This window comes from Lingula anatina, chromosome 7 (genome assembly GCF_051362555.1).
Source record: "Lingula anatina isolate TDL-2025a chromosome 7, LinAna3.0, whole genome shotgun sequence".
In the NCBI taxonomy this organism is placed as follows: domain Eukaryota; kingdom Metazoa; phylum Brachiopoda; class Lingulata; order Lingulida; family Lingulidae; genus Lingula; species Lingula anatina.
In genome coordinates, this window is record NC_141773.1 from 12,035,011 (window position 1) to 12,061,463 (window position 26,453).

At 36.9% G+C, this 26,453-nt stretch overlaps 1 protein-coding gene across 3 annotated transcripts; it reads right to left on the reverse strand.

The window, feature by feature from the left end:
* Nucleotides 1–706: 706 nt before the first annotated feature.
* Nucleotides 707–24,932, reverse strand: LOC106163149 (uncharacterized). Of its 3 annotated transcripts, none has more exons than XM_013540670.2 (4): nt 24,710–24,932; nt 22,720–23,303; nt 12,201–12,379; nt 707–1,813 (listed from the first exon to the last, which is right to left on the reverse strand). In XM_013540670.2, exons 2-4 carry the CDS (start codon nt 23,180–23,182, stop codon nt 1,574–1,576), a joined length of 882 nt encoding a protein of 293 aa, XP_013396124.2. In that variant the 5' UTR covers nt 23,183–23,303; nt 24,710–24,932; the 3' UTR covers nt 707–1,573. The 3 variants fall into 3 exon arrangements, with proteins under 3 accessions (XP_013396124.2, XP_013396116.2, XP_013396130.2); XM_013540662.2 differs by having other exon boundaries at nt 24,509–24,932; XM_013540676.2 differs by lacking the exon at nt 24,710–24,932 and adding an exon at nt 24,151–24,406.
* Nucleotides 24,933–26,453: the final 1,521 nt, after the last annotated feature.

Sequence of the window (26,453 nt, forward strand, 5' to 3'; positions counted from 1 at the left end):
AAACAGGTAGATTTATTTAGATATTAATTGGTGATAATAAGCAACATTAAACAATACGAACTATATTCGGATGTGCAATTAGTCGACATGTAGATGCATATGAAGTTGAAATTACTTCTAATTTTCCGCGCTTGGTCACAATCCATTAGGGGGATATTTTTGAGGTATAGTGTAACACGCAGATGTACTTGATTTCACCTGTTTTTGGAGAATAAAACGCTTTGCTCTATTACAATTAAAAGATTAAATCAATTAAAAGTATAATGTAAAAGTATTTTTTAGATAACACGACATGAATTAATGTCTAATGGAACACAATTCAGGAAAATATAATTTAAGACTAAAAATTATAACAGAAAATAACGTATGGGATATTTTTACTGAATTAATATTTATCCCTAAATATATTATCTATCACAAGGCGTTGGAAAAATAACAAATTCAACAAAGTAATCACATCCACTTTTTTGTTACTTGGTTTCAAGTTCCTCTCTTTTTTTGATGTGCGAGGTTGTTTTTTGATAGACCTGTTAAAACTAGTTTTGAGTTTCTTTTGGCTTAAATCAGATAATTTTCTGATCTATTATAGTTTGTTACAAACAGTAACTATTGATTATCATAATTATTATTATTACTTTACCCTAATAATGAACATAGGAAAAAGGAACACCAAAACTGGGGACAGAAGTATAACTCCTTTTGCACATTATGTTTCTATGAATGCCATTTATTTATTCATTTCTTTCGCTGCCTTTACATAATATATGTATATATTTGCATTAGTATATAATTACAAAAATAACAAAACAAGGATTTCATATTTTTACCAAATGATGACTAAAATATTGCAAATGCATAGACAGTTTTGAGGTTATGAAAGAAGCACCAGGAACTCTCACCCAACACATAGTTTTCGATTCTGTACAAGTGGCACCAATGCTTCACATAATGGGTTTCTTTAACTTACAGATGTTTACCGCTGCCTTTTTGCCCTAGATATTGTTCAATCCTGCATTGATACGACCTTTTCTTCAACTTATGGCGTGTATAATTGCTCGATGTTAGTTGCCCTTTTCCACTGGTCTGGCTAGCAAGAATGCTTTTACTTACTGAGTAAAAATACCTTAAAATACTCACAGTTTAATATAATTTCGGACGGACTTAACTGTAGCGAAGCGTTTTGTTCATTACATGCTGTTCATCTCTGGTTGCTTCAAAAGAACCAGTTTTTCCTTGGTTCTGAGGTATACGCACAGTAAAGATAAGGTACTATGCAAGGCGTGTAAAACAGCCTCGTCGTAAAAGCTGGCACGTGTAACGTCAAACTTTTCAGCAGCAAAGCGCGTAAGAAGGCGCATGGATTGTCGCATTTTTTATTGCTGTACTGTAGTGGGGTGTAAGCACGGCGTTTTTTTTTTATTGTACCGAGGTCTTTCTCTGCTTTATACTTTAGGGTGAATACACACAGCGCTGCAGTAATTTTCCCAACTATTCCAAACTTCAAGGAAACTTGGCACACTGCTCGTTGCTGTCCTGTAATTAGATCGTATGAAGTTAACCAGAAGACAAGAGTTCACTGTTGTTCTTTACTGAAAGGACTCCTCTGTATAGGCGCGTGTTGGTCATCATAAGGCGCCCCCTGGCTGCCTTGGCTGGCCGTGGGTGAGATCTGACCATGCGTCGTTATTGAGTCTCCTACAGACGAAGGGAGGGAATCCACGGGCTTTAACTGACCGGTCACTTTGTCCTTGACCATCTGCGTTCCTTTGACCCGCTTCCACTTCATACGGCGGTTCTGAAACCACACTTTAACCTGAAACGAAAGTGAAACTGAAGTTGCTATTCAACGATCAAATGTAAATCGATTTTGTCTTCTTGATAACATTATCAATTAAAATTTGTAATAAACTTTCTTTTAAAAAATGCCCTTAATATCTAACGCTATTAAATTGAGTATATAATGTTGTTACTGGGTCGAATTTTGTTATTATTATTTCCGAGAACACTTTTTCCTTAAAAAGAAAAAAAAAAAAAAACAAGTACTAAAATTTCAGTTTTACATACAGAGGAACATACTTTCAATGTTTTTCGTAATTTGTTACAGCTAAATTGCACAACATCTTTTCGTGTTTGTCAAGAAACATTTTACTTATACAGAGCATGATGCGTATCTATTTCAAGACACGAGGACCATATTTCACTTTACGCATTTCACCTTAAATATGACGGATGGTTGTAGTGTTATCCATTATTTTGTTTTTGTATTGATTTTACATTTTCCTTTTTTTCTGGTGTTAGTAAAAGGATAATTTGACTACTACTGCACTTGATAGGCTGTTGACAAAAGGTAAAGAACATTTTTCCCAATACAGTGAGGCCGTTTATAGTCTTACATTTTATTTTTCTTTCTTGTTTCTTTTGAAAACAAACGTATGAATCAAGTAACCCCTCCCCCCAAATAAATCCGATCATAATAAATCACATCTACATGCAATACAACAGATTTAACAGGCTCATTTACGGACAAATAACTGTGGATAGTAGATAACCAGTGGGATATGTCTTTCTTCTGCAAAAAAGGTGAAAAAATCCAGCAGACAAAGAGAATATCTTAAGAACTTCCTTATTTTGAAAAACTCCACAGTGGCGAACAAAAATAAAATAAAACAGCACTCGTGGATTATTAAATGCCATTAAACACTTGGACTATAAATTTAATTCCTGAACGACGCGTAGAAACAAATCGCCGACCATTTTATCAAATAACAAGGCTCCTTGCGTGCTCGTGGCGGCTTATTGGGATGAAGACATCATATTTAATCTCCTGTTCGTTCCTGGTTTTCTACTTGCCCCAGTCACCTCTGTGCTCTTAATGTAGATTTGATGGGCTATCTGAACTATAAGTGCCGACTAACCTGCCTGCTGATGGGCATTCGGGGGCTAAAAAGCCGAGAAATCTGGCACCGAATAAACTATTTTTATACGGGGGAGAGCATTAGATGAGTTATATACTCACGCACACGAGGGGAGGAGCAAAAGTACGGCACCACTGAAGAGAAAAAACAACCCCATGAACCTTCAAAAGCCGATTCCATGTTTGCTTTTGAAATTTTAACATTTGGAAAATAGGTCTCGTTTATACACCAAGCAATCACATGAAAAAGTTCTGAAAAGGGCAGTTTATATCTCGTTCCCATTTTCATCAAATAAAATTCTTCACTGAATAATTGTGTATAAAAATAATCCCAGCATTGCGAGATGCCAGCAAGTCATAGTTAGATTGATATTTGTGCCGGCGTAGTTTGATACAGATATTTTACAGATGAGCTTCAGAGAAAAAAAGAACCCCCCAAAAATGCATGACATGAAAATGCGAAGTGAAAATAGCGGCATATTTAAAAATTGAGTAAAAATACCTCTACACTTTTTAAAATAAAATATTACTGCTTTTACCCTTTCTCTAATTTATATTCTTAAAAAGCCGCCGCAAGATGGCACGAGATTTCAGCTGTTAATAACTGCCTTTTTGCCCAGTGAATCTATTTGTAAGGTGAAAAAAGTTCTATTTGAATGACCGATAAGTGTGAAAAGATTTTTTTATGAAAAGATTTTCGCTCAGAAATAACGTTTACCCTAAATGCAACTGCACACGGTGATTCTTAAAAATTCAATAACTAAACCACGGTGCGTATATTTCAGTTACATACATGTGCCATAATAAACACCAACAAACATCCCGTAAAACGTATTAATGAAACAACTTTGCTTAAAAACTTATAAGTCCTTATTTTACATGCGCTGAATATGTTTCGCATCTCTACATCCCAGCAGGCAATCAATAGACGTCGATATTTTTTATCTTTATACGTAGTTCGTCTGGTATCAACGTCGACAAGAACTATTTTCTGGAATTCACAACGCTCGCGGAAGAAAGAAAGAAAGAAAGAAAGAAAGAAAGAAAGAGAGAGAGTTAATTTAGGCAAATGACAGTGAAAGTGATCTGCAAATAAGCGGGGACTACGTAACTATGTTTATCTTTTTCATTTTGATAAAATGCTTGTTCTCTTTCCATGCCAGCGCATTCGGTGACCCTTTGAATCTGTAAACAATTTCTACTATCTTTTAAACCTTTATCATATATCATTCTTATGATATCTACTCTTGTATCATAACCGCAACTCCTCACCCCCAATAAAAATTTGACAGTTCTTCTGAATAAATAGATCCTACTTTTTATATTATTTACATAAGTCTAACTCGGCGCACACTGCAGAGTTTTTCTTTAAAGGAAGACGAAAGGTTTACTAATGTGTTACATGTATTATGGGGTTTGTGCATATTTTTGGACAAAAAATAGACACTTTTGAAAAATGTATGTTTGAAAGCGCTCCTTAGCCTTTTCAGTGTTTTTGGCGGTCCTTTACCTATCTTTAAAATTTCCATTTTTTAAAAGAAATCCTTTGATTCCAGTTTATTTAGCTTTTCTTTAGTTCGACCTGCTTAAACCGACAATCCTATATCTAACTTTGCCAAATTTTTAATTCTTAAAAAGATTATGCCTTTTGTTTCTTATTGATATTAAATAAATGACATAATTATAAATAACAGTGAGTGGCTGCTACATATGTAAATAAAATGGAATCCATCATAAAAACGAATCGCAGTATTCAGCGTACTGTTTGTATATTTGATAACTTCAAACATTCAACATAACATGATTTTGATAACAAAATAATACCGTGGCATGAAGTTTACCTTAAAGTATCGTTCTTTTTTAACTTTCATGTATCCTAAGATACTGTTTGTCAAAAAGTCGGTCTAGAAGAAAAAAAACGTTGGCGCTTCTTTTCGAGCATCAGCAGTGACGTCAAAAGGGATTTTGTTTTCGTTTTCAATATATGACCGTGACGTAGCCTTATTTTTGAACTCTCTGAACTGTGTCGAACTGCACGATTTTAATATATACAAATACTTATAATTTTGCTGCTTAGAATTAAAGTGTTTTATTCTTTAAAATTAGACAACTTTTCATTATTCAATAAATACATATTTCACAGAACATCGAAAATAAAAAATGACAAACACAAAAACACACTCAGGCTTTGATCAACAACGATTAAAACATTAAATTAAACGAATATAAAACATTATATAAAGGCATAGTGCGGACTGATTAACTGTATTTATTGAATTGTCTTGTTGGTTCTTTGCTGTCACACTTGCCAAGCTGTTGAAAACGTTCTTTTAACCAAACAAATTTTAGAGCCCGTATTATATTTTATTCAGTGCTCTTCACGTATTTTTAATGCGTTACATTATGTTACCATACATATTTGAAATATCAAAACATTCTTTCATTTAAAGGAAAACAACGGAGCACTTCAAAATAAGAGTCCGCTAAAAACTGAACTATTTGTAGGATAGACAGATAATTTTAATAAGTCGTAAACAACCCTAACCGTTGCGATATGTTATGCGCGCGACACTATTTTCTGTGTTTAAATAAGGGCATGTAATTGAGGCGATTTTGTAATTCAAACTACATTAATGAAAAATAACAACAATGCCGATAGAATCCTTTCATTTTACGATTTAAACTGTATAAAACGGTTGAGCCTATACGTAAAAGAAGTAGATACCAAGCGATAGTTTGTTTTTTTATTAACTCGGGCGGTTCTACCACATCAAGTGACCCGAACTATTTCTGAACATTGTCAGTCAAAATGGACTGAGTAATTGAATTAATAATTTTTCTGCAGTCATCTTAGTCTGTGACCCATTAATTAAAAAACCCACGTTTTTTCTGATAAAAAAGCACAAAACAAAAAACATCGCGTTTTTAGGCATCACGCGGCAACGTAAAAAAACCACCACCACCGCCACTAACAACAAAGTCCCATCATTTTTTGTGTGAATTACGATACCATTTTTAATTTCATTTTATTCCTCCACCCAACGCGGCACCCTGACCTAGCATGCACCAGTTTCTTTGATGCCAGCTTTGAGGTGCGCAGCTCGGCCTGTCTCGTGGTGAAATGTGCCGGGCGAGTTAAAGCATAATCAACAATCTTAACGACTTCCTTATGATGTTACCATAGGCACCGAGGCTTACTGATGGATGGCCCGTAACTGCCTTAACAGCTGTGCGCCAGATGTGTTTCTGTTTTAATGAGAAGAGCAAGACGGCGATGCAGAGGGGGCTGCGTGCCTCGGGAGCAGCGAGGTGGAGGCTCGGTATGCTATTACGACACTCGATAGCGCTATTACGACATTCGATAGCCCATTATCGGTAGAATCTGCCGTCTGTTCTTGTCCTCTCCCCCCGCCTTCTCGGGTGTGGCTCATCGGCGTGTGTTATTTTACTAAGGCATATAAACTAAAAATCACATTTTTTAATTTCGGATTTTTTTAAGTGCTTGCGAACGAAATTAACCCTCCCCTTTGCTGAGAGAACAAATCACTTACAGGAGGCACTGCAAGCAAAAAAAAAATTACTCCAAGGATATTTTTCACGTTGTTTGAAGAATTGAAATAATGCATCATTCGTCAACCCGGAATACCAATGATGATGACGGCAATGATGATGATGATGATGATGATGATGATGATAACAAGCACGATTATCAGATCGCTGATCGACGGAGCTTTCACGCTGGCGATAGATTTGTAATGTGTAATTTGTAATCCGAGGCGCATAATGCATTCTCAGAGACGCAAGGCAAAACATAGATCACTAGAAGTGAAGGAGTTTCCTTTTGCAGGACTTGTCAACCCCCATTTTTTCCGTTTATGCATTTTTTCGAAATAATTATCAAAACTCAACGTTTCCCCTGTTTTCCCGAGTCCAGGCTTAGTGCCTAAATGTCATCTCTTCGATTCACCATAATAAGAGTTAAAATTTAACACTGCAGATAAATAATTCCGACTGATAATAAATTAAAGTAGCTATCTTGCATTTTTTGCAAACACAGAACGTTTTAAAACGTTACCATAACGTGACCTTGACGTTTTTGGTAAAATTAACGTTATGGTAACGTTTTAGTAACGTTATGTGTTTGCTGGGTAGTAGTTTTAGAATATAATTCACAACACACGTGGTCATATAAGATTCACTGGCATATTATACCTCCCTTTATTGCCTCACTTAGGCTCTATTCCCATAGATTTTAGATCGATCTATCCCCGCGGGGAGTCTCACTAGATTACTGTCAGATAATCCGACTTAAATGTCCGTCCCGCCTACTACAAGCTGTAAGGGGGTAATTAACTTTCGTGTCCGCCCGGCTTACAGCTATTTAGCGTGAACCCCCAGGGAGTTAGGTCGATCTAAAGTAGGTCGATCTAATCTATGGAAATGGGGTGTTATTCAGTTATGATACTAATCTGTACTAAAAGTCTGTTGCATGATTATTATTTATGTTTTTCAACATTTTCTACTCTATTTAGCCCGTTCATGTACGCTGTAATGAATATAACATATTTGATGCTGATGCAGTTCTCAATTAGAACGTCGATTTATCTGCAAGGCAAGTAAAGGTCTAATCAGAACTCACCAGTACTTGAGAGCCTTTTGACTAATTTCTATAAAAACACAAACACCCCATTTCCATAGATTAGATCGACCTACTTTAGATCGACCTAACTCCCTGGGGGTTCACGCTAAATAGCTGTCAGCCGGGCGGACACGAAAGTTAATTACCCCCTTACAGCTTGTAGTAGGCGGGACGGACATTTAAGTCGGATTATTTGAAAGTAATCTAGTGAGACTCCCCGCGGGGATAGATCGATCTAAAATCTATGGGAATAGAGCCAAATATTGACAGACATGAGAATAATCTAGACTTTGCTCAAACTTCTGGCGCTAAATTTGTAATAAAATTCTCCAAGGACCACCAAAGACAAAAAGGTGGGAAAACAGACCAAGGCTCACAGTCGCTGGATCACGTTACGGTCCTTGCCCTGCAGACATGTTACAACCCTTGCTTCATCTATTTTCCTTTACCTAATCAAATCTATATCTGCTTTAAACATCATAATCAACAACAACAACAACAACCATAATAAAAAATTATGTAAGATCTAAATAATATATCTTTTTATTGCAAAGTTAGAAGAAATCTTATGGCGAAAATTAAGGTGATTTTCTCTCTCTCTCTCTCTCACACACACACACACGCGCGCGCGTGCGTACACACACACAAACGTACGTGCACACACACACACACACACACACACACACACACACACAATTCTCTCTACCCCCATTTCCCCCTCCCTTTAACTAACCCCCCCCCCCCCAACGTATCACTCACCACGCAACAGATCCCACAGGCAAAAGGGCAAGCCAACCACCTTTTCAAGGCGGATCACATGCGCCAAAACTTCAAAAGACCAAACAGCAAACAAAACAAACCGCCAGGGTTCCATTGCTGTTTGCTCAGATTATGCTACTATCGGGGTCTGGTCTACGTCTTGCTTAATTTTGATGAGTTTCTTTTTATATTCAGTTGATTGGTATCTGAAGATACACAGAGAGAAGACACGGGGTTGTGTGTGTGTGTGTGTGTGTGTGTGTGTGAGAGAGAGAGAGAGAGAGAGTGAGAGAGAGAGAGAGAGAGAGAGAGAGAGAGAGAGGACGAATAAAAAGCAACCGAGCAATATGTGGATCTTGGATTTCAAAAAGAAAATAAAAAGCAGAAATGTTTGCGTTTAAACATCAACGTCAAAATCAAACATCCAAACAGAAACACAGAGAAGTTTAATCTAATTTTGTCCCATTCAACACGGGGTTAACGTAAGCAGCAATAATCCGATTTATACACACTTTTTATTGTATTATTTCACATTTTTACTTTGACTTTAAAAGCTATATTTCTAGGGCACCCCGCAGGCCTGGTCATATATCACACTAAACCGCCCTAATGAGCAGCAAAGTTAATGGGGCATTTCTCTTCAATTCCGAGTTTAATGTTTACAAATTACTTAAAATAACCGTGTTTGAGTCGCGCGTCTTTCAGAGTGGTACCTAATCTAATTAGCTTTTTATGAAGACGGAAACACGGGCTGAACAAAAAAAATCCCAACGCTTGAATGGTCGGTCATCTAAACAAAAAGGATACTGAAACTGGAAGGTGACGATATAGTAGGGGAGGTTTTTGGGACACCCTATATGCAAGGTTAGCGGATGGAGGTTTTCTGATGCAGAGTGTGAGAAGCAGCCATTTAAGTTTTCAGAAATGAAAAAGAAGTAATGTTAAAAAAGATGGGGTGGCGATGACTGACTTTTTAAAAATAATTTCTGGTAAAATACATTGTTTAGATTTAAGATTCTTTTGTATGTTTCAAGTTCGACAGGGGAGACGGAAATACACTTATATGTTGTTCAAAACAATGATTCTACTAAACCTCTTGAGTAAGAAAATATAGAATGTTCTCTGTACATAATGTGCATCTATTTTTTCTCAAAAACACGTTGAATAAGTACAGTTTTATTTTTATCTATCTTTATTTGTTTGGCACTTTTTATCCCAACGTAAGATTTCAAATATGATGAATCCTAGTCGTAAGCTATACTTCTTACATGAAACTTACCAAATTCTATGTAAAAAGTCAATATATGACAGACTGACACTCAATTCGATAAGGAATATACCCCTAAGACATTTTTACCAATATGCCATTTCAGTCTTACATCTATTTCTTGTTGTATATATCTACATCATGGACGTTTTTTTTTCTATCTTTCTTGTTCTAGTCAGTTTAAAACACGTGTTTGTTTATATAAATCTTCAACACCAGCAACACTCGAACGTGCTTTCCAAACTAACATGCCAGGCGATGATCCATTTGTACAGAAACAGCCCCGAATTTGCTTTCATACATTTGCTTTAACTAGAAATTAAAACTTAAATCTTTTCCCGAATATTTTAATTTGTAATAAGTGCCTTCCCTATTCGTTATAATTTAACGGTGTCTCGGGATCTTGAGAGCAAAGCCATATACATGTACTTTTTATCGTATCTATCTCTTTCTTATATAACTCGCTTATAAAGCATCCAGAATATATTTGACTAGCATATTTTAATATTCTTTTAATATTCTTAAAAGAAGTTGCTGAATAAATATAAGATAGGCTAATAATTTTGATTTTGTTTCTTGTTGTTGTTTATTTGGTATATCACAGGAGTTGTTTATGCCAGAGGCAGCGAGAGAACGTGCTTTTCCCGGCAACATGCCGGGCAGCGAACCAGTGGCGCAGAACCATTTCCTAAATATCAGCCATTGTTAGCGAGTAGGCCTGGGCCCCCGCACACCGAGGCCAGTCCTAGGACAGGTTCACATTGCACTTTTTTCAAGCCCGGTTTTGGATTAAGTTTTTTTAACATTTCATGCCAGTTTAAGAGTTTGTTTATTATGTATTTTATGTCCCTTCAAAAATAAGAGAGAAATGGTTTTGCTCTGTGATCCGGTCGGTGATCACGAATCGTACTCGAAGATATGTAAAATATATAATAGAGAAATTTCGTATTTTGATCACACGTGCAAAGAACTTAGTGAAGTGGTGCATTGAACTTGCACGACCTAATGCATCTTAAAATTGAATGGTCGATGTGCTTGAAGCCCATTGTGTTTATTGCAACTCCAAGTGCCAAACCAAGGCTTTCGTGTTGTTTTCTGATAGTGAACCTGGGGCGGTGAAATCGATCCAAAAAAAGAGCAAGTGTGAACGCAGACCAGGAACGGCCCAGAGCAGAGCAGCAGAGGCTCACTGGAACCTACACGTCAGATGGGCGTGCATCATCCATCCGTCTTATTTATTTCTTTATTTATATTCGCTCGTATGAATTATGAGATGAGTTTTTGATAGAGGTCACGGGAATTCTTCTCCGCCTTATTTGTCATTAGTAAATATTTTTTGAAGATGATCGCATGCATGTAGATTTCTTTTTCTTGATGTATGAATCGTATAATTCTCTCAGACTTTGGTAAATACAGAAAATAATATCTGAAAAATTTGGGATTTGAAACATTCTGCGGTATCTGGCCGTCTAATTCCGCGGAGTTGGGAGAGGGAAGGTTGGGAGTAGCCCCCCTCCCTTCCTAGCAACCTAGAGCCGTCAGTGCTTAGATACAGATTTCAATAAAATACTTGCCTGAGTTTATTTTTTGTTTGGAGTAAATAAGCCAAGTCTAAAAGTAACAAAATGCCACCAATACACGCAGAAATCAAGCACAAGTCGCTAAACCGACTTTCACTACTCACGACCGACAACGTTAAAGATTAATTTTGGGCTAATAGGTCTCATCATTTCACCAAGTTGGCTTGATATTGAAGTCATCATCATCATCATCATCATCATCATGATAAGAACTATCTTCATGTACTCTTTCCTACTACGTTGATTGCGCAAACACCATTATGTTTGGAAATAATTTACATACCAACGTAATTGAGATAACAACTTGAATGTGTATTCATGATATTGCTGACTTTTTCAAAAATTACTTTCGTAGATCTGTTGAATGGTCTTTATACTATACGTTTGCTCATAATACAGGCGCGTAAAGAAGATCATTTTAAGTAGGGTTAGATAAATTATTCAGGAAAAAAATACCGACGGGGACGGAAGGGAGGGGGGATGCTTGACGTTGTTGAAAAAAATACCCCCCAGCGCCCCCCCCCCCCCCCCCAGCAGCTGTCACAACCCATGAAATAATTGTGTTTATATTAACACGTATTTTTAACGTCATAGTTTGTAATACCTGTATTTTTCTATGGCCAAACAAAGGCGTATGAGAAGGATATTGTATATTTACATATGATATGTTTATTACTTTTCTTATCGAGAAACTTAGATCAGAACAAAGCAGATGTTTATCTATTTGTCTACATAAATATGGATATCAGTCATTCATTCAATACCCATCGTTAATAAAATATATGCCAGTTATGATCAGCATTGCTGCCTCAATTCCTCTGCCCTAATTCATGTTACAGAATATGTTTTTGTCCTTGACTACCCCTTATTCCAGAAGGAATAATTATTATGATGATGATAATTATTATGATTATTATTATTATGGCTGTTGTTGTTGTCGTTGTTGTTTTGTAATCAAACAAACAAAGCCTTTTCATTTTGTTCTTCATAATATCATTCAATAACTGACATATTATCAAATTATCACAAAAAAAAACGTACCTGTCGTTCTGTCAAATCCAACGAAACTGCAATTTCGTATCTTCGTAATCTTGTTAAATAATTGTGGACAGAAAACTCTTTTTCTAACTCTTTAATTTGGTATTTGGTAAAAGCAGTCCTCTCTTTTCTTGGCTTCGCAGATAAATCTAACTGATAGGAGGCGCCAGAGTCTGAGGTAGCTAGAACAAAACAAAAACAACAAACAATATTATTAGAAAGCTGAACTGAAGAAATAAATGATCAAATTACTACTATAACAATCTCGATAATATCTATCTGTAAATAAAAACTGTAATAAATGCTAATTCTGCGGAGCGAACTTTCCAGAATTATACCTTTTCAGATGTAATTATTGTTGCCATGCCAACTGAAAAATTGAGAAAAACAATTCCTGTTAAAATCACATACACACAATCAAAAAGAGGAAACAGAAAGCAGGCTACAAAAAAAAATGACAAAATAAATTTTGAGTCTGAAAATGTCCCGATGTTTTCAAGTGCAACGGAACGTTACTAAACAAATATTAAATAAAAACGTTTCGAAATGACATAAAATTAAAGGTTAACTGTACGGTAAATGGAAAAAAGAAAACAATATCACTTAATAACTCTTCATGTTTCTTAAAAGAATCACTTGACCTGTTTCGTTCTTCGTATCATAAAATATTTATTGAAAATCGATGGGGTCACTTGTTTATGTTTTTTTCAACCACAAATATTTATGATTATTTTAAATCGCGATATGTAGGCTACCCAAGGCAGGCCCGTAGCCAGCAATTTCAAAAGGGGGGTTCTTTTTCTGAAAAAGTGGACCTTTTCCCATAAAAACTTCATGTGCTTAGATCAAATTTTACCCAGAGTGGACCTTTTCCCCGCAAAAGGGGCGGTTTTTTCGAACCCCCCGAACCCCCCTGGCTACGGGCCTGCAAGGGTATCAGCCGTAGTACAAATGAGGGGCGGTAAATTTTTTTCAATATTAACGGCGGCAATGGGTATTATGCTAACAAAGCATACCAATAAAAAGAGATAGATTTTGCACAAAAACATATTTTGAACAAAAAATTTATTTGTTTCGTAAAAGCAATCAAAAACAATTTTTTCTTATCCTTTTTGGTGCAAAGTGTGCATAAGCAAAAATGCTATTCGTCCCCCAAAAATCTAAATACATTTTTACTAATAAGCACTACCTCAAGCTATCAAAAAATAGTATTATGTCACATAACTAATAAATACGTTATGAAAAATGCTACATCTATGACGGTGAAACTCTGGACGTTAGTGAAAAAACGCTGTTGATTTTCAGACGAAGTGCTCTTTATTCAGGAAAGAACCTACGATAATTTTGCACCGAAGGCCAGTCTCGCCCATCCCACACGCAGCAGCCATTGGAATGACCACTTGCTTCGCTCTCATAACAAGCCAGTCCAAATAAATAGGAACATGGATCGGATATCAGACGGTATTAAAACAAACTTATCGTCATCGGACTATGTTGTAGTGCGGACTTATCAATCACCATGCGGTGAGTGACGACTGCACTTGCTTCACGCTGCGCAATACACGAAAGTACTGAGTGATATGAAGTTAAAAGTTGCCGTGTACGAGAGCTCTCTTTTCCGGCTCAAATAATCGGCATCTTGTGGGAACTAGATTATTCCACAGCCTCCATGAGACGGGATAATCATAGTGTAGATTTCATCATTGTGGTCGTTGAAAATCTCGTTTTCAAAAAGATATTACTATGTTACTATTTATTATGGTGCCGGCAAAAATTGTTTTCAAAAAAGTTACCACATACCATGCTATTTCGTCAATACAGTTGATGCATTTTCGCTGACATAGAAATTATTAAACAAGTGTCGTTATTAATGTCATATTAATTCTTATTCATGTAAGTAACATCATTTTGTTTACCTGAAAATCTACCAACGTGTCAAATATCACTTAAAAGAGCAAAACATCATACACCTCCAGACTATAAACATATCTAGGAAGTTTCTGCACTGCTTTATTTGGCTTAGGTCTTTATTATAGGAAAAACTTATTGGCGGAATTTCTTAAGCGACATGGCCCCGAAAATGTCACCTGCATCGATTTACTTTTTTGATCTGTGTTACAAATCTATCGTTTATATTACTCCACACAATAAAAAGTAGAAAAAGAAACGATAAGAAACAGAAACTGCCTTGGATGAGAATGGTACGATTCTTGTTGCTTCAAGCTCGAGGTGACGGTCAAATAATTTAAATAAAAACATGTTTTTTATTTACTTTCAACAAAGATTAAATACCCTAAATTTGGCATATAAACGAGTAAATATCTCACTTTTTTCATCTAACATGTAAGGTCGCAAATAGACAAACCCGGCGGAAACCAAAGTACATTTGTGCAGCGTCGATTCTCAAGAGTTTGTTGGATCGGTTTCCCATGTCGACCCCCCGCCCTTCTTTGCGTGTCATCATTTGTTTTAATTCCATCCCCTGCCTTTGAAGATCTCCCCAAAAGACGTTTTGATTGCGCTTGGACTCTGATAAAAACAAACGATACCGGATGATCGCCAACGTGATAAATGGGACCGGCTGATATCGGGATTTTTGTACTAAACAAGGCTATATCGCTCGAGCTTTTCTCCGTCGATACTCGTGTGTCATAGCGCGAGCTCTCTCCATACTTGGAATAAAATGACAGAGAGCGTCCGACTTGAAGTCTGCCAGTGCGACGTGATGGAGACGTCTTGTGTCGTCCATAATGTTTTACACATTTGACGTGATGGTTTGAGAACAAACTGAATCATGACAAACACAAGTAAAATCTTTCTTGGGAAATCTTTTCTCTCATCACTTATAAATAAGTAACATTTTTCAACACACGTAAACAATCGGAGGAATGAAAATAAATACTAAGGACAAAGGGAGAAAGACAGAGAGATTCTATTTTTTAAATGGAAGAAGCTTCGCATAACTAATTCAGTTCACATACAATACTTTCTACCATTATGATTTAACATTATACTGACTGGAATATGTTTTACACGTTTAAGATAAGACAAAGTTAAAATTATCAAAATGGCTGAAGCTGACAACGACATCTATAGTGCTTGTCTCAACAAAAGAATGTTATGTACCTAAAGTTATATTAGCATTTTTGTTTGAAGGGGACATTGTTTCATTAGGATATTACTAAGATTTAAAAAATTCCGGAACCAACTAACTTGACATTAGAAAATTTTGACAATATTTTTGCGTAACGCATTTTCTAATGAGACTGTCTTATCACTCAACACAACTGATATCTGACGGCAAACAGCCTGTCATTTTCAAATACATTTTTAAATTGTCGACAGTTTCCTGTTGAATGATTTTCCTACGATATTCCAATACTTGAGGATAATTGATTCGTTCAATTCTTAGCTGCTTACAGTCATTTGTATTTGTGCATTCTTTATCGTTAATATGAAATCAATATTTAAATACGAATTACTATAACAGAGTATTTTATGTCTTCTCCGATCTTGTAATCTGTAAAATTAATGACCATTTGCTTTCTCCCCTTTTACAGTACATAGATGTGGAATCACATTAACATTATTTTTGTTATTCTCATTTTCAGTGTGATTTCTTTGTTAAATTGTCAGTGTTCTTCATAACGTGCATAACTTTCGGTATTTCGTAGGGTACACTGAAATTATTATAGAATGCGGCATAAAATAATTTATTATTATTATTATCATGATGATGATGAACAAATTAAACATTTTTCTTTCACCTTCGTCGTTTGAAATTCATAATTGTATGTAAAATTAAAAGTAATGTTTGCTCGCTCGACCTTTAATTGTTCCACGGTAATTTAATTCAAGTATTGATAATAGTAAAATCTCTAGATACGTCGCGTAATTAAATAACAGTTCGTTTCAAACCGCGACCTACGTGGACGTTTACGGGGTTGCCAAATAAAAATACGCTGAATCAAAAACACTCGTTTTTTAAACAAAATTACTTAGTTTTTCAGATGATCACATATGTGGGTGTATATATATTTTTTTTGTCGTATAGTAGTAAATACTTTCTTCGATGCGAATCAAATTCTTCATTCAAATTTGTCAAATTAAATGGCCTCCAACACGGCATAACATCGTTAGGGTAAAAATCACCCATTATCCTACACTTCACACAAATCAGACGATATTTCATTCCCTCTCCTTGGAATTATATCAATATCATCGTCTATCCATAACATGGGCCTCTGACGAAGTGTAACTTTGTTCAGCTGTGGATTTTAACGTGTCCGAGTGTCTCTCACTCTATGCGTATCATTTATCCTTAGTACGGGACCCCAAGATATCACGCACCGCCCGTAAATGGATAACGAAAGTCGCTGTGTGGCAAAATTGAACCGCGATAGGCGACCTTCTCAGTGTAGAGTGCTTGGTTCGAGAGATGTAATGGGCCTCGAACGACGTTTTATTTCTCGCGCGGTGAGGTCGACGGGTGCGGGCAGGGGAAATTAACGTGATTAATGCGTGCGTGAACTGACCGGCCAAAGGCATTAAACCGCTAAGAGGAATTTGTGGACAAAGCACGTTCTCTTCTCGGGATGAGAAGCGCGGAATGGAGGCCCGTTCACACAGCGATCTTCGTTTAGAATGGTTTGGTGAAATTAGTTACACGATTAAGTATAGATCTGAAAAAGATTTGAAAAAGTACAGAATCTGCCTTGTTTACAATATATTTTATCATTATTGGATGTTTCTGCGCACATTACACTTAAGACAAAATATTTGAAATGAGCTACAATGCAAAGAAAAACGCCGTGCATTACAAAGTTAGGTCTCAGTAGTTTACACTGCAAATAAAACCCTTGACCGAAAATGTTAACACTTTGAACAGTACCACGTTCAGTGAAAAGAAAATCCGAAGTCGTGTCCCGCAACCAAGACGCCCAGGGCACTGCAACTTGGATATATCAAGAAGTTATAAAGAGAAGGAGTAGAAACAAGGGGTTTCCTTTCATCCTATCCTCGTAACGGGCTTAATCCTAATAATTACCCAGCTTGTGGTCTTAGGGAGAGCTTGTGCCTAATACATATTCAAAAGACCGTTCACGTGGGTTGCTTCAGCCAATTGGGATAAAGCCTCGCGAAGTCTCTAATAATCTCACAGAGAAAACATGGTGGGATTACAGAAAGGTGTAGAGAGAGATTTCAAGCCTGGACGCAACCATTTTGGGAAATAAAACTCAAATCATGCGAGATACACCTTCATTTGATCTAGAGCCGATCAGTTATACAAAAATTAGTTTCACATCAAGAATGTATGAGAACAATTTCACAAACCCACCTTCAACGCTAAAATTTGCACCTGTAGAAGTCTCATATTTATTTTAAATTCTTTTTGTCGTGTAAAGGAAATTTACCTTCATCTAGGAATGACACATTCAATTCACACCCGTGTACACAAAACAGTAGTACTTGCAATTTCCGTATGCCAGCCTCGTTTCTTTCTTTTTTGGCACATTATTGCTTATATACCAGGTAGAGCTTAAACAGGAAAATTGGGGAAATGAAAATAAGTTATTGCACTTAGTATGATTCTAAATAAAATTTCATTAATACATATTTTTGTTTATATCTTTGTCTATAACATGAGGCCAACTAATAGTAGACTGATAGTTTAAATTCATTAGAAGAAAAAATCAAAGAAATATTTTTATTGATTGATATTGCTTTATTTCAACATTCGAGCAACTTGTATAATATCTAAAACAAAGTACCAGCAATGAAAATATGTCAATATTGTTACACCCAACAGTGATTAAAGCAATACAAAAATGGTTAGTTTTTATTTTGATGTGGTGATTATTTTATTTTATACTTTAGACAATTAGCCAGTGAACACTAAATTCCCTTTTAAAACTTGGACCACTAAATTCCCTTTTAAAACTTGCACCTCTTATGCACTATAGTTTAATTTTAGTGGTGGTAAGAAAACAGAGCCGTGTGCCTCATCAAGTTGCTGCTGGAAACAATCATTTTGACTGTTCAATTATGGCTACATGTACATCTGCCAGCAAAACTTAAGATCTTTCACCTGCATTCTCTTCAACCTGAAATGAGTAAGTGCAGAATTCATTACAAAATATAACTCTATATCCTAAACGAAACTCTGCAAACATCATATTGCAAAAAAAAATTGAAAAAAATTCCGAGAGTTCCCTGTCATCAAATTTTGGACCCACCATTTTGAAAAAGTCCCAAGAAAAGTTGTTTATTTGAAACGATGTTTTTCATCTAAAGGATTGATTCATTTAATATCACAATGATATATTGTAATGGTGCACGTGCTTAACTAACCAGAAAAACATAAATTATATGCATACACCACGTTAAAATTACCAAAACTTGTCTCAAACTGTCACCCAACTGTCTCTAACCAATTTAGGGACCCGCCATTTTGAAAAAGTCGGATGAAAAGTTGTCTATTTGAAACGATGTTTTTCATCAAACGGATTGATTCATTTAATACCAAAGTGATGTATTGTAATGATGCACGTGCTTAACTAACCAGAAAAACATAAATTATATGCATACACCACGTTAAAATTACCAAAAATTGTCCCAAACTGTCACCCAACTGTCTCTAACCAATTTAGGGACCCGCCATTTTGAAAAAGTCGGATGAAAAGTTGTCTATTTGAAACGATGTTTTTCATCTAAAGGATTGACTCATTTAATATCACAATGATGTATTGTAATGGTGCACGTGCTTAACTAACCAGAAAAACATAAATTATATGCATACATCACGTTAAAATTACCAAAAATTGTCCCAAACTGTCACTCAACTATCCCTTACCAATTTAGGGACCCGCCATTTTGAAAAAGTCCGATGAAAAGTTGTCTATTTGAAACGATGTTTTTCATCTAAAGGATTTATTCATTTAATACCAAAGTGATGTGTTGTAATGATGCACGTGCTTAACTAACCAAAAAAAACATAAATTATGTGCATACATCACGCACTTAAGAAGAAAAAAGTCCTAAACATGGAGGTCCCGCTGAATCGGCCTCAGATCTTCGAGCTAACGCTGCTTTCTGCACTGACAAATTTGACTGACAGCCACCGTATGAACATAAAACAATGCTCAAAGCAGATTATCAACTCTCACTCACCTTTATATCGATCGACTTGGCGTTTTTCTAAGTATAACTTCCAAATATTCGCATTAAACATGAATAAATCAAGACGTATACGCACTGGTTCAGCTTCTCCGTCTTGAGTCACGCGGAGGCGAGCGGAGGATTAGACCAGTTACGAGGATCGAATTTCAAAGGACGCCGCTTTGAAAAGAATGCTGCGATCTGATTGGACGAGAGAGATAATTGATGTCCCGTTTCTACTCCTTCTCATTATAACTTCTTGGATATATTTACCAACTTCTGATAATCAAATTGTTTACGTAAAATTTAAGCTTTGCAATATATGTTGTTATATTTTTTTCAGAAGACTATGCCAAAATAATAAACTTGCAGACGCAGTTCAATTAAACTACGAGTAATTTATTCCGATGGCTTTTGCCTTCAGATGGTAAAATACGACGCATTAATTTACGAACACAAAAATAATATGAGTAACGGCATTATTTCAAGAATCAATGGCAGGTAGTACCGTTTGGAAAAACTACAGTTTGAACATTTTAAATTATTTATCGCTACACTGCGGTCCTGTTATTCCTCGTGTAAAAATCTATTTTATGTAGTAGCCATTATTATCATTATTATTATTTGCATAACAGAGCGCAAGAATAAAGAAATAAACGTCCACCTTCTTTTAAAACACGATCGATTAAAGGGATGATAACTCTTCATTTTGGCGGAAAAAGTGCCATAAAACGGATTGTCCTGGGGAAAACGACAATTTTCCCAGTACTTTCCAATGGTAAATGAATCCGTCCCGAAATTCAGAATTTGTTTGTTTGTTTGTTTGTTTGTTTGTTTTGTGGTTTTTGTAATAATCACATAAGAGATTGTTATGGAGTGTAGCTACACGTATTTAATCAGGTCCTCGTAAAGGAAGCACAGATTTCAGAATATATTTTGTTTTGAGTGTGTTTATTGTGGAATTTGAATCTCAAATGAAGAGGTGCTATATCTCTTTAAGATTTCAATAAGAGCGTCGGACATAACTGACCATTTCCCTTGACCAACCGACTCATCTTTTCGGCTTCTTCGCATACTACACATACCAATATATACATTACTTCGTGTTTCACGCACCGAAAAAACACATTAACAGTTCCTAATGTTCATAAGGAGAGAATAATTTTTGCAAGAAAATTGTGATAATTCAGGTACTCCAACTAGCTAATATTTGGGTTTCAGAGATATGATGATGCTGGGAAGAGTTTTCAGTAATCTCTGAATTTTACGGCGAGGATCGTGTTCCTTAACATGAAATTATGTTTTTTAGTGTCATATTTTCTGACCTAACACAAAGATCAAATACTGCGAGTCTACCATGAATTAAAAAAAACGCGTGCCAGTATAACAAAACGGGGAATTCGTGACCGCACGTTGATTCTAGGACCATGCTTTGTAAGTCATTTTACAACCATGAAGAGCGCGTTCCCCTGCCTTATTTCCCTTAAATTGAACTTTTCTCTGGCGTGACCACGGACCTTGCTATTATTCAAGTCTTTGTTACCATTCCCCAACATACACCGTGCAAATAGCAATATTAATTATCGTCGTGAAATTAGATTGTTGAAGGCAATTTAAAAGTCATTAAAGGAAAGCCTACACGAGTGTCGGTGTAATTCTATACGCCCAGACTCACACCGGCTCCTCGGTATAACCCATACATCACGATAAACCCTTGAAAAAGATGGGTGTCACGCATCTAGGTTAGAACACTCAGCTACTGTAATACGCCTTCAACGTTGCAATATTTTTCAATTCTTTGTGATATTTTACTCTACTTAACTGTAACCTACTCCATATTCTTGCACTTTTTTTATGATACTAGAAAAGTGGAGCAGTGAGGGGGGGTGGGGGTGCAAGGGATACCACTTAATAAAGTTGGACTTAGACTGTGTCAATGAACTTGGTTCTTAGGAGACGGTCTTTACCCTTACTGTTCACGTAACTGTAGCCCAAATCACAATGCAACGTTCACCGACTTATGTGTTTTTCTGAATCAAACTACACCTCTCTATTATAAAAATGAATCTACCCTTTCAAATGAAATTTAAGTATATAAATAAATAAAAAAATAACGACATCATATATATAAACCAAGAAGTAAAAAGTAAATAAAAAACAACAACAAATGAATAGATTCATGTATTTGCAAATGAGAAACTGGGAAAATATGCACGGGCAATTTGTCGTCCACAAGTCGGTTTTGTAAAATTACATCTGCCAGTGCACATTCATACATAACACTCTAGTGAAGAGTGTGGCACCAACACGAGTATTTGTGCCATGTGTGGTCGGGCCCGAGTGGTCAAGGGACTTACTGGACACTTAGACGAATGTCTTATCCACCCAAGCTAGACAATTATTGTGACACCAATTTAGAACGCAAATGTATACGTGACTTAGTATTAGTGTTTAAAAGTAAAGAAGTTCGTCCCATATATATATTCGTCGAATATATATATTACGCGCTCTTTTTAATTCGTAGAATTTTCTGACAAGCGGACATCCATCTCTAAATACTATTTGAAGGCTGTTTGAAACAATGCTCCAAACCTCGCACTTTGAATAGAAAGAGTAACAGTAACGAAAAGGAGTTCTCTTCTCTCTCTAAAACAAGAAACTGTACCTCGTTTTACGCTAAGTTATAACTGCTTTGCAAAGCGTCCACGCACAGCCCCGCTCGAATCACTTCTAATTAACAGAAAAAAGAAATATTCGGGAGAAGTCGTAACTTGACGGGGGCGGGATAGGGCCACAGCTCGGCAAACGTGCCTGATCTGAATTTTTCGGGGAAAAAAACGGCAGCTAATGTCAACCGCTGCTATGCCCAGTTTAATTACGGGAGTAAAGTAATACCATAAAAAAACTACTTACAACAACCGTATAGCACTGTTGTTTTGGTCCTTGAGTCAGCAGTAAAGAGGAAAAGACCGTCTATGAGAATGGCGTCAGTTTTGGGAGCATTTTCCTCATTGCTCTGAATAGAGTCATTATGTGGGTAAAGTTTCTCTGGGATAAATATTTACGCACACGCAATCTAACGTATGGCTTTGAAGCGGACGGATTTTGATTAAATTATTGAAGAAAATGGCTAGTCTGTTTAAGGACTTTTTTGAGAGATAATCTAGCCTTATAAATTACCTAGAGCATTTCACTTGTTAGTGAGAAAAGAAAACAACGAAAAAACATCGAAATTAAGACACCGATGACAGACACGAGAGACAATCTCTCTCTCTCACTCTCTCTCTCGCTCCCTCTCTCGTTATGAAAAATAACAGCAGCTGTTTATTCTTTATAATACTAGGATACTGGCATCAATACTCACTCGGGGATTTTGAGGTGGAATTCCCATTCACGTCCTTCGGCGAGCCTGCAGAGCGAATGGGCGGGGAACCCGTAATACTGTCATACGGCGACGAGTAACTCCCCAGCCCTCCGCCATGCGCGTGCCCAGGGGGGACGTGATAAGGCCCCAGTGAACCAGAGTCCGCACGCGTTTGCGAAGAACTAAGTCCAACGTGTCCCCCTCCTCCTCCCCCACTGCCATGACTACTCTGTAAATATTCCTGGTGTTCCCGCGTTAACTGCGGGCTTAATCCGTTTGTCATGCCCGAGGGGTGCGGTAGACCCCATGGTTCTGTCCCGGCATAAGCAAAACTGCCCCCACTGTACAGGGTGGGCAAAGCAGAGGGTCTCTGTAGAGTCTGATGAAGGCTGTATGTGCTGGCTAGACTATGCGGGTAGTGATGGAGGGCGGGCGCTGTGTTCATGTACATTCTTTGGTCCATGGCTCAAATGGCTTATGGACTGCCTGGAAAAAGTCTGGAGGGTGGTAAAAAATCCCGCGCTTCTCGACGACGGCGGCGGCTTTCATATAAAGTTATTATCTTTCGGTTGTGTGCTCTGAAACTGAAACAAGATTTAGAATTTTATCAGAATCAATTGTATGATAAACGATCTTAGGAAAATTAATATTATTTCGAATAATTGATAGTATATGTAACTATACATATGTGCTCTTACTCCGGACTTCAAATAACAATTTTACAACAACTTGGTGATAAACGTGTAAATCATGAATGATTTCTGAGGCGACACCCAATATTTATTCAACAAATCTCATAAGACTGCAATATCAACAGACTTTGATACAACATTTTAAACATTACGTTTTAATGGGGTTCATACTTTGTACTGCGCTTAAAGAGATCTGGACCGTTTGTGGCTTTATTGTAACGTTTTGAAATTACGTGACTGTTTAAGGAATTGTTTAGTTTCAGTAACAGACGGAAAACTCTATTTAACCCCAGACTTTTGTACCCCAAACTCTATTTCGAAGAGCATCTTTGAATGATCTTTAAATTGCTGCAACAACGTAAAGTGAGAGAGAGACGTTTCTTTAAAGTTGGGTTAAAAAATTCAGCCCAATTCCCGAAGTTATTCTTGCTATGTACAACTGTGATGGCAACGTAATGAACCCACTGTAATTTAGAGTCCGTGGCTGACTGCAAAACAACGATTATGGAAAGAGGAAACTAGCCAGAGAACGTTCTCTCTTCTGAAAGAAGTCGAAAACAAAGGTGCATCACCGAAGGCATTTTCGTCTGACCAATCTGGGCTAATTATATTTACATCACTCTTATTCAAACTTCATGTTTACAAACAACCCCGTTTGGCTGTGGAGCACCATTGTGATAAGGGTGATGTTTTGTAATACAGGGATACTACCACAGAACCCATCAACTCGTTTACTTACCTTACAATATGAAGTAATTACTACATGTATGCATGTGATATTCCCCCAGCAACAAGGAAATCTTGGGGAAGCAAGGCAACCTAATCAACCACATCATTAAAAGCGGCGTTTTTCAGACATTAAACAACCTTATATCCCAAAGAAAATCCTGGAGCTAATTAGCCAGTGTTGTGGTTGTCTCAGCCGCCGTATATCTCAAATGAAAGGAGTTTTCCAACCACTATGAACCGAACATGGCTACAACGTTACGAGCCGAAAATAAGGGGCAGGTATCGGGAATCCCCCCTCTTACTCGCTAGTCCAGACTGCTTGGCGCCAGTGCCACAAATCACACTTGGAAAAACTACGGCGTACTTACTGTAATCTATAATTGCAGTTCCAGCTTTCCTCGGGCCTCTGATGGGGCTTAATTGCAAGACCACTCGACTTCCCCCAGCGGTTTCGAACGCTTTTCTCAGTAAGTTCAGCTGTCAAAGCGGTATTTAACTTAAACAGTAATCGGTTCTGCTGAAAGAATCGCCGGGATAATAAGGGACTCGGTTGTCAGGCCGGAATTTACCTTAAGCCTATCGCTCCTCCGGCTTTCTGGCGAAACCTTTTGAAATAGTAACCTTATCTGAAACTACCAGATGGTTTCTTGACTATACCGCGGTGCTCGGTGTCGTTTTGGGTCGGCTACTGTCAAGCTCAGTTCTTAAATTGAACCAGCGTTCTCACACTCGCGCACAGACAGCGGCAGCTGCCTTTCGAGGATTTACTGCGCTTTCCAAAATGACTTGGAAGGTTCCATTTTGCTCGCAGGGGTGAGGGGTCAGCACTTACTCCTACACGCGCGTCCAATTGGACAGGAGAGTATGTACTCTTGCGTGAAGCTGTCTCTACAGGCGCTTTTAAGTGCCGTTGTTTATAACATTATCTAGCACCACTTTTCTTTAAGAGACTCGATTTTTTTAAAATGTTGTCTCCGTTTCAAAAGGTTCCCTTGTCTGTTAGCAAAAAAGGGCCGTTCATCATTATAAATTAGCTTCAATATTCATTGAATTAACTAAACCATTAAAAGAGCTGAACTTTGGCCCATACAGCAGATGTGTATTCTCGGGTTTAACAGTCAACAATTAATCATAAATAGCATAGAAAATACATTTTTCATAATATTACCTTAATTCTATAAATTATTTAACAATCCATTTTAAACGAAATGTACATATCTGACGTGCCCATAATAATGGACAGGCCTATGAAAGAAAAACAAAAGGCTACACATTTTATTTCTTTAAGATCAGCTCTTTGCACAAATTTTTTTGGTACTGGGCTCTGTATACTGAAGGACAGATAATGTATATTTAACGTCATTTTAGAGGGAAAAAAAGAAGAAGAAGAAGAGGAGAAATAGATCTCACAAAATCACAGCATTTAAATAAAAAAAAAAAAAACACGATAATTCTATGCTCATTATATAAATATAATTGTAAATTCATAAAAGGGGACTTCAGGTATCCCCACCAATAAGCATTGAAACAATCAAGCGTTGTTTCCTGACTCTCCAGAATATACCGTATTACAACTTTTATTTTAAACATCGCAAGAGTTGATAATCTGTTGAAATGAAAATGAGAACCGCCCTGACAACTTCACAGATTCCACGTGGTACGACATGTAAATATACTGAAAAAATTGTCAGGTTCTATCAGGTTTCAATTTTAACTGAACACTATTTACAAGGGAAAGTAATAACATGGTTTTTAGAAAGATATTACGTAAATCATTGCCATTGCCTAAAAGAATCTGATGGCCGAATTCGACGTTCCTGGAATGACTAAAATGATTTTTTACTACACATCTTATAGTGTTCAATCTGTTAAAGCATTACTTTATCATACACATTGTTAATTTCTAACAGGTGTTTTACAAAGCGATAATTAGATCACCTTTTGATGGCGCAAGCTTTATTAAATTGTTTGCTGTTCAAGACTCGCTCCAAAAATGCGGTTGCCTCTTCATTTATTTGCTATCTTTCATCTCTCGAAAGGAAAAAATATATAAGAAACTCAAAGCAATTCTTCTCAATCTGTGGCACATGTAGAAACAATGATAGTAAAGTCCCACCTTCAAGGTGAATCACTCATCATTCACGGAAATTGATGCTCTTGCTGACCGCATGGAACCAAAGCCTAGATTTTATCACTGCAAGGATCGTTACCATCGAGTCGGCTCATTTAGCAACACCGTGAAAATTTATGTTCTGTAGTATCTCGAGTAACGTTGACGGCTATATCCCCCGCCATCGTTACGTCATACGTTGT